The 20,198-nt window shown below is 39.5% G+C and overlaps 1 protein-coding gene across 1 annotated transcript in view; it reads right to left on the bottom strand.

The window, feature by feature from the left end:
- LOC122814291 overlaps positions 1–18,911 on the bottom strand; it is a 344,228-nt gene extending 325,317 nt beyond the window's left edge. The window contains exons 1-2 of the mRNA XM_044086879.1: positions 18,791–18,911; positions 16,877–16,967 (exon numbers count right to left, since the gene is read on the bottom strand). Coding sequence (XP_043942814.1) covers positions 16,877–16,967; positions 18,791–18,865 — 166 coding nt within the window. The 5' untranslated portion in view covers positions 18,866–18,911. The remainder of the gene's footprint in view (positions 1–16,876; positions 16,968–18,790) is intronic.
- Between the last annotated feature and the right edge of the window lie 1,287 nt (positions 18,912–20,198).

Raw genomic sequence — 20,198 nt, 5'->3', positions numbered from 1 at the left:
ATAAGTTGCAGTAGTGGGCATGGAAGGGTCGAAAAGCATATCTTGCACTTTAAAACCCCACCGCTGTAAGATATGTACCAGCCAACTAAAAGAGGAAAATTTGAAGGGGGTGGCGACGTCTTTGAGTTTAACAGTGGTTCAACATAACCAGCTGTAAAAGCATGGCCATGCCTCTCAACCTTTTAGTACAAAAAATCTGACAAGGGGTGCATAAGTTGTAGTAGTGGGCGTGGAAGGGTCGAAAAGCATATCTTACATTTTAAAACCCCACCACTGTAAGATATGTACCAGCCAACTAAAAGAGGAAAATTTTAAGGGGGTAGGGACGTCTTTGAGTTTAACAGTGGTTCAACATAACTGGCTGTCAGAGCATGGCCATGCCTCTCACCCTTTTACAAAAAATCCAGACAATGGCTCAAAAGTAGGAACACATTTTAAATATTGCTAACTTTGAAAGTTGCTGAAATAATAGGTCTTCCACTGACAAGCATTTTCTGAAGGATATGAAGTCTGCAATATGTCCTTGCTGATCCCAATGAATATTCATGGCCAACAAACACAGAAAAATGTTTATTCATAAATGCTCTGTAATGTCAGTCTGCTCCTGGGTGTTGTGTGGGATTTGGGTGGGGCTTGTTACTGCATATCTGGTGGGTTAAGACACTTCAGCAAAGTCAATATGTGTGTTTCCATTAAGACCTGGTTAAAATTTAACAACAGCAAACCCTGGTTTACTGCTAAACTTAATCAGCTTCGTGAAGTCAAGGAAGATTCTTTTAGAAGTGGGGACAGAACACTGTTTAGACAGGCAAGGAATACACTGACAAAAGAAATCAAAGTGGCTAAAAAGAACTATTCTGATAAACTGAAAAAAAAAAAAAACATTTTGAGCCAATGATCCTGGATCAGTGTGGAACGTTCTACAAAACATTACAAACTACAGGAAACCACCTTCCTACACTGCAGCAAATTACCAGCTGGCTGATGACTTGAATGCGTTTTACTGCAGGAGTGATAAGCCTGAGGCTACAAATGACACTGTTACCAGGTCTGTCGGTGTTCAGACTTATATGACTCTCTCTTCCACACATTCTCACATTCAGCCTGCATTAATTATCTGTGAAGAGGTCTGTGTCAATTTTTAAAAGAGACTAAATTAGAAAAGCAGCTGGTCCGTCGGTGTTCAGACTTATATGACTCTCTCTTCCACACATTCTCACATTCAGCCTGCATTAATTATCTGTGAAGAGGTCTGTGTCAGTTTTTAAAAGAGACCAAATTAGAAAAGCAGTTGGTCTAGATGGGGTTTCACCCTCCTGTTTAAAAACCTGTGCTGATCAACTGGCTCCTGTTTTTACTCAGATTTTTAATAAATCATTAGAGCTGTGTGAAGGTCCATTATGTTTCAAACAAGCCACAATCATTCCAGTCCTGAAAAAATCCAGTATAGCAGGACTGAATGACTACAGTCCCATTGCTTTGACATTGGTGGCCATGATGACTTTTGAGGGGTTGGTGTTAGGTCACTTGAAGGATATTACAGCTTCCTCTTTGGACCCCCTTCAGTTTGCTTTTTGAGAGAATTGGTCAGAGGATGATGCAGTTAATATGGGCCTGCACTATATCTTGCAACATCTTGATAACCAACATCTTGATAACCCAGAGACATATGTAAGGATTCTGTTTGTGGACTTCAGCTCTGCATTTAATACACTAATTCCAGAACTTCTTCACTTGAAACTCTCCCAGCTTTCCATTGCTATCTTCACTTGTCAATAGCGCACCAGTTTTCTGACCAATAGGAAACAGCAGGTGAAACTGGGGAAATTTACTTCTAACTATCGCACAATCAATACAGGTGTCCTACCCCCTCAGAGATGTGTGCTTTCCCCACTGCTATTCTCCCTCTACACTAATGACTGCACCTTTAAGGACCCCTCTGTCAAATGTATTAAATATGCGGACGATACAGTTGTCATTGGGCTCATCAGGAATGGTGATGAGTCTGCATACATATGAAAGTTTGAGCAGCTGATCCTTTGGGGTAGTCAGAATAATCTTAAAACTGTAAAGATGACAGTGGACTTTAGGAGTGGTGTTACACTATTATCCCCCCTCTTTATATGTAATACTGCTGTGTCAATTGTGGAATGCTTCAAGTTTTTGAGATCTATAATCTCCTGGGACTTGAAGTAGGTGACCAATGTAGGGTCCATCATAAAAAAGGCACAACAGCGAATGTACTTTCTGTGACAGCTGAGGAAGTTCAACCTCCCACTGTTAATTCACTTCTATATAGTTAATAACCACAATGAAGGAGAAAAAGGTGCAATTGCAGCTTAGAAAACAGTTATCCATACCTCAATGAAACTCCAGAAGACAGGAAACAGTAGATGGGCTTAACACAGTTTTAATGCAGTAAGAAAGCATAAGAAAGCACAACACATAAATTATACTCCTTGAAAATACGTTTTCACCCTCAACTTCATCAGATACAACTAAAAAACTAAATTACATGCCTTAAATACTTCAATTAAATATAAATTCACCAATAAAAACAGTGTATCACTAAAATGATTTTTCAAATATCTAGTCCCCTCCTGTCCTATACTGCGTAGGCTGCTGGCTCCACTCATAGTTTCTCCTGCCACATGTATATCATTTCCTGGTGTGTCCTGCCTTGAGATTTCCTGAATTTCCTGAATGTTGACATCCATTTAAAGTGAATGTTTACTTTCCCAGTGCTGTACTGGTCCCCTGAGCAGTACCTGTACTAACATTCAAAAGAACCAAAGTTTTGTCCTGCCACATGTATATCATTCCCTGGTGTATCCTGCCTTGAGATTTCCTGACTGTTGACATCCATTTAAAGTGAATGCTTACTTTCCCAGTGCTGTACTGGTCCCCTGAGCAGAACCTGTACTAACACTCAAAAGAACCAAAGTGTATGTACCTTTTTAGAAAGTTGTCTGCACATCCAATAGCAATATTGTAATACTATGTGTGCATGCTAGCAGCCTACCGCAGAGCCCACTCAACCTGCTCTCTCTAGTCCCTTAGCCCTCTTAGGTGCCTGTCCCTCCTCTGCTGTTAACTGATCTGTCCACTAGATGGCAGCATTAACCTACTTTTAAATACTTTATTGTAAAGTAAATCAAGCTACTGGATATTTGTCTGTCCTACTTGCTCTATTGCCCTGCCCTACCTTCTGTAGCCTCCCTTCTCCCCCTCAATCTCTCTTAGCAGAACTGCACCTTACTCCTGAGTTTTGCTGCTCTGTGCTTATTACCCACCTCACTGATTGTTTCTCGCTGGCCTGCTCTTCCATTTCTTTGTTTCTGACCCACTCCGTTCGCCCTGTGGGCTCAATCAGCTCCCCTACCCTACCCCCAAATTCCACCCCCAGTGCTCCTACATTTATTCTCCTCCTAACATCCCTCCCTCTCTCCACCGACGAATCCTCAACACTTTCCCTCCACCTCACCTGCCTCTCACTACCACACCCCTTCCCTCCTAAGTCCCTTAACCTCCTCTGTATTACATCCAACAGGCCCCAGCTATCATGCACTCTCCTATTCCTAAAACCTTTATTTCCACATCCATCCTCATCCTTCTTCTACTTCCTCTATACCATACCACCTCCTATACTCACTTCCATCTATACCCTCCACCTCTGTCTCCCCACCTCCCCCACACAACACACTTCCACAACATCTCAGCCTCTTTAGTTCCCTCCACCCTTCCCTCCTCTTCAAAGGAAAGCTTCTCCCAATCACTACTAAATACTACAAACCCAGACCTTTTCATTACCAGACACTTCTAAGTACAAACCAAAACAACTTATTCCTTATCTCACTTACCTCTGCTTAGCTGGTGACATTCACCCTAATCCAGGACCACACTTCTCTCCTACTAACCACACTAGTTCCCACAATAATTCCACCGATAAATACCTCAAATTCCTCACCATCAACGCCCAAAGCCTAAAAAATAAAACAACCCACTTTCATGCCTGGCTCACTTACAACTCACCTGACATTGTAGCCATCTCTGAAACCTGGCTAAAACCTCACATAAGTGACTCTGAATTCCTTCCCCCTGGATTTCAATCACTTTGATCTGACCACCTAAGTACTCAAGGTGGCGGTGTCGCACTAATCTACTCCAACCAGCTGTCCTTTACACCATATCCTAATCCCATCCTTTCTTTCAATAATGCTGAACTTGTTGCAGGCCTTCTAAAAATTAACAATCATAAAAACATCTGCTTCATTTCCCTCTATATTCCTCCAGGTAACAACACCAACACCCTGGAAGACATCCTCTCCTGGGCCTCCTCAAATATTAAACTGGAAACCTACATATTGGGTGATGTAAATATAGACTGGAACAAAATCAACAACCCTAACCCCACCATGTCAATCAATCTATTTAACTACACTCAACTTACTAACACCATCACTAGACCCAACAAAACGACCCCCCCAGGCTCCATACTAGACTGGATCCTAATATCTCATCCCAATAAAGTCATACAATCTGGTGTCATGCCAGACCCATTAGGAGACCACCTCCCTGCCTTCACCCATCGAGCTTCCCTCACCTCCCCACACTCCCACTAGTTTATCCACACTCGGAACCTCCCTAACTTTAACCCTACAACTTTCTCTGATTCATTCAGGAATACCAACTGGAACCCCCTGAAAACTCTTCCATTAGACTCAGCCGTTGACTTTTTCAATTCAACTTTCTTAAATGTCCTTAACTCCCTAGCTCCAGTAAGAACAAAAAGAGTAAAAACTAAGACCAGCCCGTGGCTTACCAAAGACACCAAAAAGATTATGCTACAAAGAGATAAAACCTGGAAAACATACCTCCAAACTAAAGAACCAGAAATCTTACTTAAATACAAACAGCTAAGAAACCTTGCCAAAAACAAGTTATCAAAGATAAAAAGTCCTACTACATCAAAATGCAAACAAATCATGCAAAAAACCCCAAACAATTTTGGAACTCTATCAATTCTCTCCTTAGGCCAGGTACTAAAAACAATCCCTGCCCTGACATCAGCAAATCTGACCTTGAAATTGCCTCACTATTTAACACCTTCTTCACCACTTCTATTGCTGAGCTAACTAAGACCTTTACCAACAACAACTGTCAACCCCACCCCAACCAAACATCCTCTCCCTCCTCTCCCCCTACTTTTGAACTCAAATCCATCTCCACCTACCAAATAAAGAAACTAGTCTCTAAACTAAAGCCTTGCTCCAATCCCCCGACAACATTCCCTACTCTTTCTTAAAAATAGCCTCTGATGGTATTGCTCTCCCTATTAGCATCCTGATCAATAGATCTCTACTTGAATCCTATGTACCCAAACTATGGCGCTCTGCATATATTCTTCCACTTCACAAGGGTGGCAAAAACTGTAACATATTTAATTTCCACCCCATAGCCATCCTTTCCCCTCTCTCTAAACTCCTTGAAAAATGCATCCACCTTCAGCTCTTGCCATTCGTTACCAAACACCAGCTACTCTCTCCTACCCAACACGGCTTCCACCCAGGACATAGTACCAACACCGCCCTTCTCTACTTCTTACATATTGTCAATTTAGCCCATGACTCCAGTAATTTAGTATCCTCAGTTCTGCTGGACTTATCTAAAGCTTTTGATACCATCTCCCACACCCACCTTCTAAATCATCTGTCTAATCTCAATCTCTCCCACAAAACTCTCTCCTGGTTCTTCAGCTATCTTTCTGACAGATCCCAGGCTGTCAAATGGGGCCAGGGCACCTCCACCTTCCATCCTGCCCCCACTGGAGTACCCCAAGGATCCATATTTGGTCCAGTTCTATTCAACATCTTTATTAACGACTTTCACAAGGCCATACCCAATACTAAAATTGCTCAATATGCTGATGATTCTACTTTGATCTGCTGCGCCTCCAACTTAACAAATCTCCAACTACTGACACAAACAGCCTTCTCAACTACCGAAAACTGGATGCTCCAAAATCACCTCTCATTAAATGCTAACAAAACTAAAATCCTTCTATTCTCTCCTTCTAAGTCCTCCCCTATTGATAAAAACTCATTCCAAATAACCAGCCATAACTCCATTTTAGAGGTCGTTCCCTCTGCCAAACTTCTTGGAGTAACCATTGATGAACACTTAAAATTTAATACTCACGTCCAGCTAAACATAAAGAAAACCGACATAAAACTTGGCCTACTTTATAGAAACAACCACTTCCTCTCTCCTGCTACCAGACTAACTCTCGCCACTACTTATCGTCTTCCCTCTCTACTGTATGGCGCCCCTCTGCTTACTAATTTATCCTCCTCACTATCCTCCAAACTAGAACTATGTTACAATAAAATCTCCAGATTTGCTACCAAAATCAAATCTTCCTCTCATCACTGTTCCTCCCTTCACTCATTAAACCGGCTTGAACTCCATAACCAACTTGACTTTCTCCAAATCACGACTGCTTATAGACTACTATTCTAACCTACCAAGTGCCCTGCACTATCCAATATCCTACAACCATATACTCCCCATAGAACACTTAGATCTGACCACTAAAACCTAATCACCATCCAGAAACCCAAGCGCCCAGCTGGTCAACTTCTGCTTTCCTTCACCTTAGCCAAAAAATGGAATGCTCTTCCCTCCACTCTTAGGACCTGCGGTAACCTCAAAAACTTTAAAACTCTTCTTCATTCTCACCTTTACTCAAATAGGAAATGCAACTGTACTCTTCACCCTATACCTCTCAAGGTCTCCTCCACTTTTACTCCTGGCTAACCTCTCACCTAGCTAACCTTGCTCATTTGTATTATGTATAAATAACTATACTGTAAAATCTAGCCTCAAGGCCATTTGCCTGTCTTTTACACCTAAACAAAATTGTAATTGTTTGTTTCTTTATGAATGCTACCTGTTTATTTGTCAGCAATGCAAAGTTTCTTAGTAATTATTCATGTAATTATGTATTGTTGGAGCTTTTCTCCCCGGGCCTCCACTGAAAACAGGCTCCCCGAGCCCAGTGGACCTCCCCGGTCATCAAACTGGAATAAATAAATAAATAACAAATAAATAAATAAAATTAATGTCATAGGCTTTACCCACAATCCATTTCACATCTCTCCTTAAGGGTAATAAATCATAAGAATACTTGGTATATAAGTGTATAAAATTCAAAAGTTGCCATTCATGCACCCTCTACTGGCTTTAAAACTCACAACTACTTCACATTTAAAATAATTACACAATCTCACTATGCAGGGACTCAACACAATCAAATGCCACATTTGTATATGTTTTTGTAAATGTTTTGCTGCTCTCAGCTTTAAAACTGGGGCCAGGGATAAACCATCGTTTAGTCCAGGGAATGGGAACCTACTGGCTTCTAAAAAAATCTGCCAGTAAAGTTCCCTGTACTCAATTCTGGTCTCCCACATACCACCCCCATATCCCTTGGGATCTCCTCAGGTACAAAAAAACTAAACTTTCCTTTTCCACAATCTATACTGATTTTGATTCTGAATGACTGCGTACAGACAAGACAGTTCTCATAACAGCAAAATGGGGGAATTCTGAAGAGGCTGAAAACTGGGGTAGAAGGAGTAAACAGTGAAACAGGTTAACAACTTCAAGTATCTGCGAGGTAGTGGTTGAGGAAAATGGTAGTTTCAGGAGATCAAACTTAGAATCAGGGGCTCTGCAGCTAACTGGCACAGTGTGTCGGGGTAATGTGTGAAGCTACAGTGTAACATGTGGGAGAAACAGACAAATATAGGTTTTGTAAAACAGAATTGGAAACAGTCGCACACCTCATTGCTGGCTGTGACATACCAATGGCAGAAGGACTGTATACCGAAAGGCATAATAATGTGGCGAGACTGTCGCACTGGGGATTGTGCAAACATAGTACTGAAGTAGTTGAAAAACACTGGAAACATGAGCCACAAAGCATCATAGAAAATGATGAAGTCTACATGACATGGGCTCACCTATTACTAACAGTTCAAAAGATAGATGCTAGAAAACCAGATATAGTAGGTCCATGAAAGAAGACATTGAAATTGCCACATCCAGTGACTACAGTGTCTTGAATACAGAGAGACACAAAATCATAATATACCAGGATCTGCAGGCAGAAATGAGAATAATGTGGAAGAAAGATACCCAGACAGTTGTGACAGTAGTAGGATCAACAGGTCTTATAAAAAATAATCTACAATCATATTTAGATATGTTACCCAATGCATGTAACTTCATACGATTTGCAGAGGGAGTCATTACTGAGCACATTGCGGGTGTTGTGAACAGCACTTCTGGCTGACATCAAAGATTGAAACAATACTAATTTCATGAACTTTAATCATACTTTTACTTAGGAATGGGGTCCATTCCTGCCATGGTATTAGAAATCCAAAAGACTTGGAGAAATTGAAAGGTCTAAGATATACAAAACAGCGTCTCTGTATGGTACAGAAACCTGGGGAGTGGAGGCAAAGCAGTTCAAGAAGTTATAGGCGATGGGAAGAGCATACCTGAGATGGGTGGTAGGATGCACACAGTGAGATAGATGAAGAAATGATGACATCAGAGCAGAATCGAAAGCAGTTTGAATTGCAGAGGTCAATGACAACAGATTGCTGTGGTCAGGCAACAGGAAATAATAATGGAAGCAAAGACTTGGATGGATTGTGTCAGAGAAGATCTACAGCCAGTTTGTTGAGTGAATACTCCTTAGATGTCAAATTGGGATCAAATGGTGAAGAAAAAAATCACAGAATACAAGCCATAGCAATACCTCTGTACTTAAGTGTCCCTGATTTTACTGCATAGTTCTGTTCTGCTTCTCATAGAATGTTTAATTTGCTGGAAAATTACTGAGGTTTAAAGTCAGTAAATAATGCTGAATATTTAATGTTTCATACATTTTATTGTTTAGGTAATGTGTGCTTATGGACCCCCTGTCATAGTCAACAGATGTTGGTATGCATTGTCTCTGTCTCTTAATCAGATATGAAAACAGAACAACAGCATTTTGATAACAAAGTAACATACTTTGCACAGTAACATACATTGCTAATCAATGGTTAGAAGTGCATTATAATTAAGTTAGAATTTCCGAGTTTTTCAGTTATGTGAGTTGATTTTAGAATGTCAATAGCTAATGAAGCACTTACATAAACGTTGACTAAATCAAAATAGAAAAAATGCAGCTGTACTTTTTTGCCTTTGAGAAACAAGACAAACAAAACAAAACACAAAAGAAAAATGCTAGATTTTTCGGTGGTAAACAAAATGTGCAAATGAAATGAGATCTCACCTATTTGCTTTTGAAGTGAGAACCTTTGTTTTTCTTTCTCTCTCTTTTACTCGTGCAGATGTACACACACACGCACAAATACAGTCACAAACACACACATTACTTTTTTTTTTAATTTTATGCTCACTTAACAGCAAAGTCCTATTTAGCTAGTTTAAAAAAGTGTTGCCCTTTTGCTTCTTTCTGCCCAAGCTTCACATCAGGTTAATATGTTGCCATAATGTTTTTACTCCACTCAGGGTGGAAATATGTGCAGTTTACCCTTTTCCTAATATACACTATCTTCTGTAGAAATAAAAACCAAAACATTGTCAAAGTAAGTAGTTGTAGAGTCACCCGATTCAGATGTGCAATAATGTCATCCTTTTTAAAAATATAACTATACTGTTTGATAGATAACTTCTGATATCCTAAATACATTTGCTAATATGCATCTCCTATTCCAAAATGGTAGCTATAGAAAGCTGAAACAAATATGCTCATTATGTAGAATTTACTCCCACAGCAGATTAATTTAATCATACAATATTCACATAACCTCTGCAGATAACAATGAAAGATTTCACTCTTTCTGCAGTATTTCTGCCAGTGTATGCACTCTACCAAAATCCAGACAAAACCTGATATCAGTTGACTCATGTTGCAACTTTACCTCCATCCAATAGCAGGAAATGGCTAATGCAAACAATGTCAAAACCTCACATAACCCCTGCAGATAACAATGAAAGATTTCACTCTTTCTGCAGTATTTCTACCAGTGTATGCACTCTACCAAAATCCAGACAAAACCTGATATCAGTTAACTCATGTTGCAACTTTACCTCCATCCAATAGCAGGAAATGGCTAATGCAAACAATGTCAAAATCAAACAAGTCTGAAATCAGATTACTGGACAAATGAAAAAAAAAACCTTTCCTCTACTGACCTAAGTATGTTAAGTTTTGACATTACCATGTATCTATTCTCTGAATAAGATGCAAACAAAAAAAAAAAAAAAAAAAAAAACAAACCAACAAAAAATATGGAAATGAAGATGTATCATTCCCAAAATGTACTTTCTGTGGTCTATGTTGAAATATTGACAGACCACAATATTGAACATGAAAATATCAATGTTCAAATCATTAAACAGGCTTTGCACCTAAACTCCTGTAAAACAAAAATATGGCTTTTTTGTAGGGGGGGGGGTAAACCCCTCTGCACCCCATCCTCCTGCATATTATAAATACCAACTCCAAAAACTGTGCCATATCGAGGAAAGGGCAAAAAATACCAGCAAATACCAGCATTTATGTGCAAAGCTGGTTCATCATCTTGAATGTTGATATACTGAAATTCGATCTTTCAATATTTCAGCATAGACTTGTTCCTGTCTTACTGAAACACAGACTGTTTTTGTATAAACATAATTTACTGTAATACACCTCTCACCAAGTGAGCATCAAACTTTATCATATCAGTAAGCAAATTCATGAGAATTTTTCACAAATCTATAGACTTGTTTAATATTTATTAATTGTGTATTAACAATGAAATACAATGGTATTTTTACAAGCAATCACAGATAGTCAATCAGTTTAAAGGACTTGCATATGAATCCTACACCTATGCATACAGAAGCTGTATGACTCAAACCGCAATCCCATGTGTATGTTAAGTTTCATGAAATACTGATAGGAACAGCCAAAACATTATGTAAGTAGATCTCAAACTACAATGGAACCCTGCAAAACATAATTCATTGAAAAATAGTAACAGTACTAGGCAAGCAATCACGGGGACCATAAGATGCCTATCCATGTAGACATAGTTACACATTCTTGACACTCTTTTTCAAGCACCTAATAGTACACACCTACCAATCCAAGTATTTGTTGTGTGGTTATCAGTGTTACCGTCACTCCCACAGTTCTTATATTACTATAGGACAGTGTCAGTAAGGGGGACCTTTCATGAATATATAGCTCTTACCTTATCTGTAGTGCAATTATCTCTCACGTATTGCAATTGTTCTGCTTGTCACCCAAACTTCATGTAGTTCTTGTAAACTACTACTTACTACTTCTTTCATCACTGCCTCAGTGCACTTAATTGTTATTTATTTGTTTACTTTTTATGTATACTTTGTTAGTTGGGTAAAATAACTAGCCCAGGGACCCTTTTCAGCTATGATTAAGGCTCACAAAGCAAGGCACATCACCTGATAGCCACCAGTATGGTCTTTCATTGCTCAGAAGAAGAGACACAGGCCACCTAGCAGCAGCCAGCAGACACAGATCACCTAGGAGCAGACAGAGGTCACCTAGTAGCAGCCAGCAAACACAGATCACCCAAGAACAGCCAGCAGACACAGGCCACCTAGGAGTAGTCAGCAGACACAGGTCACCTAATAGCAGCCAGCAGATACAGGCCACCTAGGAGCAGCCAGCAGACAGGTCAGCCAGGAGCAGCCAGCAGACACAGGTCACCTTGGAGCAGCCAGCAGACACAGGTCACCTAGGAGCAGCCAGCAGACACAGGTCATCTAGGAGCAGCCGGCAGACACAGGTCACCTTGGAGCAGCCAGCAGACACAGGTCACCCAGGAGCAGCCAGCAGACACAGGTCACCTAGGAGCAGCCAGAAAACACAGGTCACCCAGGAGCAGCCAGCAAACACAGGTCGCCTAATAGCAGCCAGCAGACACAGGTCACCCAGGAGCAGCCAGCAGACACAGGTCACCCAGGAGCAGCCAACAGACACAGGTCACTTTGGAGCAGCCAGCAGACATAGGTCACCCAGGAGCAGCCAGCAGACACAGGTCACCCAGGAGCAGCCAACAGACACAGGTCACCTAGGAGCAGCCAGCAGACACAGGTCACGTAGGAGCAGCCAGCAGACACAGGTCACGTAGGAGCAGTCAGCAGACACAGGTCACCTAGGAGTAGCCAGCAGACACAAGTCATCCAGGAGCAGCCAGAAGACACAGGCCACCTAGGAGCAGCCAGCAGACACAGGTCACCCAGGAACAGCCAGCAGGCACAGGTCATCTAGTAGCAGCCAGCGGACACAGGTCACCTAGGAGCAGCCAGAACACTACTATTTGTAAGGAGAAGCATGCTAACCTATCAGGGCAGCTGAAGATCTTAAGGCCTTTCATTTTCTAGGTTAGAAATCTTTGGGGCATTTTCAGTTAAGCAATATGTTTTAATTTCTCTGTACCAAAGGGGCATTGTATTCATTAATGGGTCAGACAAGGGAAGAATACATTGCTAGGAAAGTTGACTTCTCTGCACCTTGAAAATGCTTCCCTTAAAACCAAATCCCAGGAAATACCAGCCCATTAAATGGGCAAGGCAGAAGGATTTCCTTTGTTCCTATGTTCCTAATGTGATGGTCAAATGAGGGAATATTGGAATATAGTAACCTGGTCTCTTACAACTGTGTTTTTCTGAACAGGAGTAACATTTATATCATATGGGAGGAAGCAGCCTTTTGCTGAATGTTACTGCACTGTTCTTTTTTGCATTTAGCTTCAGATACTTTTTGGTATACTGGGTATATTAATATTCCAACCCTTATATAAATTAAATAAAAGTTGGCTGTGTGAAAAAGACCAAAACATGACTCAATTATCACTTTCAATCAGTTTAATGCAGACTTCCTCAACGAGTCTGAATTAGATTGGATGAAAGCGTTAATGAAGTCATGGTTTCTTCTTTTTAACATTATCAACTTCTATTTCATGCTCTTCTACTGTTGTTTCATTGCTCTTTTGTGTGTTATATTCTAGCCCTTGCTGTATATCTTTAATATCAGTGGATGAGTGAACAAATTGTTCTCTTTGTACTCTGCAGTAAACTTGGTCAGCCACACTTCTGGGGTATTGGCTTGGATATCATCAAAACAAATGTCAAGCAAGACAGGACCTAGAAAAGGTACCAGCAACTTTCACAACTTGTGATCTGCTTAATGAAATCTATTAGGCATGTGAAAAAAGTCTTAATAGTTATTTACTGTTTCTTCACTGGGTAAGTGCACTAGTCGACTGAGCCTTTTCATCCACAACCTGAGCTCAAAGAGTAGAAAATACATCATCAACAATATTACATAGTATGACTGAATGCATTAAAAGATCCAGTCAGAGTGAATTGAGAAAGAAATATATATACAAAATGCAAACTAAGATATACATAAAAATACAGTGCAATCGTACATATAATACATAAACTCCTACATACATTTGAAATAGTTGCATATAAGATGGCATATTAAGAGGCTGGGAAAAGTTTATTAAATGTATTATATTATTCATGATATGGGATGATAAGTTACCTAATTGATGTCATGGTTAAGTCTGTATAAACTGTGTGCGATATTTTAGATTTTTCTAACATGCAAAGTATATTTTTTTTTTTTGGGGGGGGGGGTCTGCCATACAACAAATCCTTACATGCCTGCATCATTACATTATATAGAAAAGCAAGGCTTAAAGCCAGTGCAGGACCAGTTTTGCTACTTTTATCTGCACATAATAAATGCACAGCATCCTACCACTCACAAAAATCAAGTATATAAAAGAATCTGAATAATTAGATTTTACATTCACAAAGAAATGGCTAATTGATCTCCTGGTTTTGTAGACCATTACATAGGCTAAAATGACCAGTGTCTATAGTACTTGTCTATTCCCATTAGTTTGCCTTGTATACCCAGTTTAACCAGTTCAGGGCATGAGGTGGGGTAGGATGAATTTGAAGCAGAAGCATATCCTTGCTAACAAAAGACACAATGGGTACAAGCCAGGAACTGTCCCTAGATGGCATACGAATGCATTACAGTGTATACATGTACTACACTTACATACACATATAGGACCAAAATGCAAACAGTAGTCCACCTGCTAACATGTGTTTTGAATGCAGGAAGAAAGTGAAAAACCTGATGAAAACCTAAGCAAACACAGACCAGACATATAAGCTCTATACAGATGGTAACCCAGTCAAGAATCAAACTCAGGACTCAAGGAATATGAGGCAGTAATACTAACTACTGCATTTGCATGTCACTCTGCCTTTTTAAGCCTAGTCTTGCTTCCCAAGGTGGGGATTAAACTCTGTACTATGTGTCTGTGAGGTAAACACCTTGACTATTATCCCAACCATCAAACCATTCTTATTAATGGCAAACATTTTCTGTTCCAATTTGGACAACAGGAAGATAAAATCTGAAATACTTAATTTTATGAAAAATATACTTCCGTAAGACGAGCAAAAATAATTCAACTACAGTTTGCAGCACAGATCATTGAATCAGCCAGTCATTGTATATGATGCACCCTTTGGCATGTACTGTATATGTCCAGAACCATGCAACAACTGGAGCACCCACAGAGATACTTTACTAAAATGATACAAGGCTTAAGCAACATGTCCTACATGGACTGACTAAAAGCCCTGTCACTACATTCAGTATCCTGCAGACTGCTAAGAGGTGACCTGTGTCTGGCATACAAGGCATCCTGTGACCCAATACTGATGGATTTACTGCACATCAGCAAGTCAAATAGCATCAGGAATATTCAGTCTAGGGAGCTAAACCTCTTCTACAACATCAATAGCACAGTTTTCAGGGACAGTATAGCATGCAGAGGATACCACTGCTCTGGAACAGCCTTCCCATATAAAACAAAGTAAATCCTTGCCATTTTGAAGTGCAACTTAACTATATGGATGGGAAACAGAAAATGTACCCCAAGACTGCCCCTGTACCTCTAATGGACAGAGGCAGCTCCTAAATGCTTTATCCCATGCATGGGTCCCCTCAAATTATTTATTGTGTGATCTCAGTCATTCTTACTTAGGGCAATATATCATTTTTGACAATGGGATGGATAAGGCAAATTTCTAACCAAATGGGATAGGTTACGTCAAATGCAAAATGGCCCTCAAGGGCAACTTAACCAAGTACTTACCTATGAATCTATGAACAAAATGAAACTAAACAGATTGTCTAAATGACAGACTGTTTTCAAACAGATATCTCCAGATCTGTCTCTGTTATTTTATTTAGTCCTTATTAGTGAAGTAACAGAAAATAGTCAAGGACCATAATGTGTATTTACTACAACAAAAACAGAAATCAGGCATCTTACAAAATGAACACATTTATGAACCAAGGATCCTAAAGGGAAAATTTCATCAGTCTATAGCAGTGGACGTACATGTTAAAATGAAGCACTTAATCTGCAAGAAGAACCCCTTCCCACCCAGTGCTAACTGCATTTTAATTTATTTTGACAAGTATGATCCCTTTTACTGCTTGTGAATTTTATGAGTGCCTTAAAATAATTGCTAACCAAGGAAAAAAACACAGTTAACCTTTCCACTTCATCAAGACTGCATTTAGGGCATAACTGAAGGAAAGGTTACAACAAAAATTGAAGCGACAAAAAAAATTAGTTCAACCTACTCACCATTTTGAAGAATGGTAAAACATGAAAAATAGTGTGTTCCTTACATAAACTAGAAAGGAAATACAGACAGATATATAGCAAAGAAAGTTAATAATATAACAAATTGTAGGTGTGGTGCAGCTGCACCAAATCTTCAACCGATGCTTTCCTGAGCAAACAACTTGTGTCCTTCACCTTTCTTCAGAAGCTTTTGTCCCCCCAGGATTCATACCCAAGGCCTTTTGCTCTAAGATATGTCATACAGAGTTCAGACAAGTGGATTTAGACTCCTTGCATTCATGGTGCGCTTACTGTGTACAGGACAGTTTGAATAACTGGCAGTCATTATTGGTGAATTCAGGAACCGGAAGGATTGCCATAGATTTAGATTACTGAATACTTGTAAAGAAGGCCTGCAGTTTTGAACATCAGTCCTTCAATGTTTTTGCTAGTCTGAATTTTAATTAACCCATCTTCTACCCTTCAGCCCATCTGATTGACTTTAAATTTCTTCCAGTCTTGCCTCTAATAACCAGCTACTTTACCGAAGAGACAGCTGCATGCAATACTTTTTACAGTACTCATCATCGTGGCAAGTTTTGTGAAAGTTATGGGTTGGTTGAGGTGAGGGAAGGTTACCCTTATAGATAGGAATAAAAAAAAAAGTTAAAAACTTTAAAGGTAAAAGATATCTCATGATGAAGAGAACAAACAGTGGTGGCAGTTTCACCAGGTCCCCATCTATGGCACACTAATTTATAGCCGGGACATGTACCCCAGTATAATGCTGCTTAATTCCTAATAAAGGCTGAAGATATGATGTCGGTCAGTGGTTAATACATGTAATTCAATCTACTTATAAAGATGTCTGCTTATCCGAAAGAAGTTTTTCTTTTGTAAGTGACCAGCACAAACCAGTTTAGCAAGATAGTTCCTAGTAACGTCCTACAAACCTAGCAGACATTTTCTAGCTAGGTAAAAAAAAATTGCCATACAGTTGATTTTTGTTTTACATCATCTGTCATCATTATCTGTTTCCACGTGTACATTTGTACACAGAATAAATGCATAGTAAATGTCAGGGTACTAACCTCCACAGTCAATCATGTTGTACTCATTGGGTTGATCAATGGGCCAGCAGTCATAATCAGTGTTGTCCAGGTCATGCCAACTGCATACTGGCTGTCAAAAGAATGGAGCGCAAAGGCAACATAGTTAGTGAATGAAACTTTTACGGCACATTATGTGTGACTTTTACTACCCACAATCCTCCATCAAGACTGGATTATATTAAACTCAGGAGGTAAATGATAGTATTTTCTTACTCACAGGCATAGAGCAGACAAAGAGATATGTATGAACCCAATCCTCCTAGAAAAACAAAATAGTGTAATACTAATATGATGAAAGGAACCACATTTTAATTTACACCTATTTTCCAATTTCCTGTCTTGATCATGAATGAAAAAGGCTTTGGGGTCCAGCTAATCTACCTATAAGAGTCTGTGTATGTGAAGACAGTGCTGCAGATATCCTTTTGATATACAGGACATTTCTGTATTTTGCTGTTGTGTAGCATGTAGGTTACGTGCTATGGTCACAGCAAGGTGACATGTAACAGATGGTATTGCTTCCAGGTGCAGACTTTAACAGCCACCTCTGAAAACACTCCTTGTATCATTAACACTAAATGCAAAATATGAGCAAATGGCAGTTACCATACAGAATAAGTTGTCTTCGTGGACAGTTCTCATAGAGTATTAAAAAATCCAAACTGAAAAGCAGGTAGACAAGAATGAACAGGATAGCACTGGCTTAAATTCTGCAACCCTGACTATGAAGAAGGTCTCCTTGCTTCAAGAAGCAAACCTGTCACTTGGCAAATTATCTAGGTGAGAATGACTTTAGGTAGCTGTTCCTTGTCTGGGGATATTGAATGTTTTATGGATTTGTGGCTTCAGCATCATCCTCCTTTGCAGATGGAGTGGCTGTCTAGCCATTTATACCTCCATCAGACTAGTTTGTCCACTGACTGTATACCTAGAAAACAAAATCAGTGGCACAGGGATGCACAGTGTGGTTGTTTTCTGTGCACTGAATGCTCTATAAGCTGGATCAAGCTGGGGAAAATTAGGTCAAAGCAAAGAGTAAAATGTTAAATGTTAACTAAAAAATCAGTATAGCCCACTAGTATAATTAGGCAGAAAAATTGTAAACAGTGTGCTGGCAGGGGTTCAAAGGCTGGTAAGGGAAAAAAAAAACAATAAATTGGATATATATCCATTATATAACTTTGAAAATACATAAAACTGGTTAAACATTTTTGTGACAGCATAACTGTAAATAAATAAGCATGTGTTTTCGTGTTTTAAAATTACCTTTTGACGACAAATGGTCTTAAAATGCAAGTTACAGCTGAAGCTCTTTCTCGTTATTTTATTTCAACTGACAACAAATAAACTGCAATGCAACTTTAGAACAGTATTAATTTCAATGTACAAATGCATTTGCTTCTGAGGTACACTGTAATAATTATCCACAGAGTCTAGCATACACAGAATAACTAATTATACCCCTTTTCTTTATTTAACCACACATTCACCCTAATTTCAGGCACACTATTTCCTAATGTAACAACAAGTTTATTTTTATATCCATGCATGCCTTGTGTACACACTGGAAGAATTAGTATACACATGTGTCACAGATGAAGACAAGCAGTAGACATTTCCTTGTAAATTGTAAATCATACATATAGCAAAGAGCCTTTTACTTTTTCTCTGATTACCTGTCAGTCTTTCAACTGTCTTTGATATACAGAATTTCTGTTAGGTTTTACATCTCTGGTGTGGGTTGTACTGTAAAAGATGTCTAACAAGCCCATCTACCGGGTTAAAAAACATAAATAAATAAATAAAATGTATACTCACATAAATAGAATACACACAAGTATACATGAAAGGACTTGTATATTAATCAAAAACAAACAAAAAAGAAATACTCACCAAAAACATCGCAGCTAAGTAAGTCATTAAGAAACCCAGGTTAGTAGTGTCTTTCATCCTTGACATGCTGTACATTTCAGTTGTACGGCACTGCAGCCTTAGTGTTGTGCTATTAAACTGTCAAAAGCACTGGCAGCCTCCTGATTATTCACTTAGTCACTTCATACTCCTGGTCTGGTGATTAGAGTACAGTGCATTCTCCCGAGTCTTAGATTACAGGCACACAGCTGAGGGTGACCTTCATCTTATTATCAATGTAAAGTAAGCAGCAAAGATCTGTTTCATGACATATGCATTCTTGTTATTAAGAATCATAAGTATAATATTGGCTTCTTACCCTGCAGAAATGAAGAGGATTTATATTTTCTGAAAAAAAAAAAACAGAAAAAAACAGAAAAAAAAAAAAAAAACAAAAACAAAACCAAAAAAGAAAACAAAAGACTGGCAACATGAAATATTAAACAACATTCAGGATTGCTAAAAGACTGGTCCTAATATGTAAGAATTTTTGGCAGTGGACAATCATTGACCCAGTGCTGGTAACACAAACCTTTTTTTTTAATTGTTTGCCCGCCTACATTTTGGCAGTTTTATTCTGAGATGTGCTGTTATCATTGAAGCTGTCCATTGCTTTCTTATGTGGTGACTGTAGTGAAAATACATACAGCACTAGATTCATCACACTGATCTTCCAGTTTAGATAGATCAGCAGTTCTACATAGGTTCATAGGTTCATAGGTTCATACTAGGCTATCTGCCCTAGAGCATTTATAAGCCTAGCCAGAGTGTGTGTGGCTTCCGCCACCCCTTGGAATGATAATACTGTGCCCATTTAGGGTTTAGTTTACTGTGCCTCTGTCTAGTAGTGACACAGAGATGACCCCCGGGGTAAACCTACGATCTCCCATCCACTCATCAAGATTTCTCTTGAAGAGAGTCAGTGAGGGGCTCTGCCTAACATGGACTGGGATTCTGTTCCAGAGTGTAGGGAGCCTCTGGGTTATGAATCTGTCCCTCCAGCACGTCCTATTTATTTCTGTTGAGGTTCAAATCTCTCGCTCTCGTGGCTCTGGTGGATTTGGATTTTTTCAGGTGGAGCATGTCCATTAATTCCGGATTGGACATGGCCTTGTACGTCAGGCATAGATCTCCTCTGAGTAGGTGGTATGCGACTGAATAGAGCTGGAGATTCTTCAGTCTGGCAGCATATGACATATGTTTGAGACCCTTGATCCTCTTGGTGAGGTACTTTTGGGGTCTTTCTAACTGCTGCAGGTGCCGGGTAAGGTGCATACCAAATGGGGCATTGCACTCAATCATGGGCCTGATAAGGGAAGAGTATAGGGGCACAATGACCTCTCTTGATCTAGATGTGAATCCTTTCATGATAAGGTGAGCAATATAGAAG

Source organism: Protopterus annectens, chromosome 10.part0 (genome assembly GCF_019279795.1).
Source record: "Protopterus annectens isolate FY-2018-M chromosome 10.part0, PAN1.0, whole genome shotgun sequence".
In the NCBI taxonomy this organism is placed as follows: domain Eukaryota; kingdom Metazoa; phylum Chordata; order Ceratodontiformes; family Protopteridae; genus Protopterus; species Protopterus annectens.
Note: the sequence above shows the minus strand (reverse complement) of the source record. Positions and strands in the feature narration are given on the sequence as shown.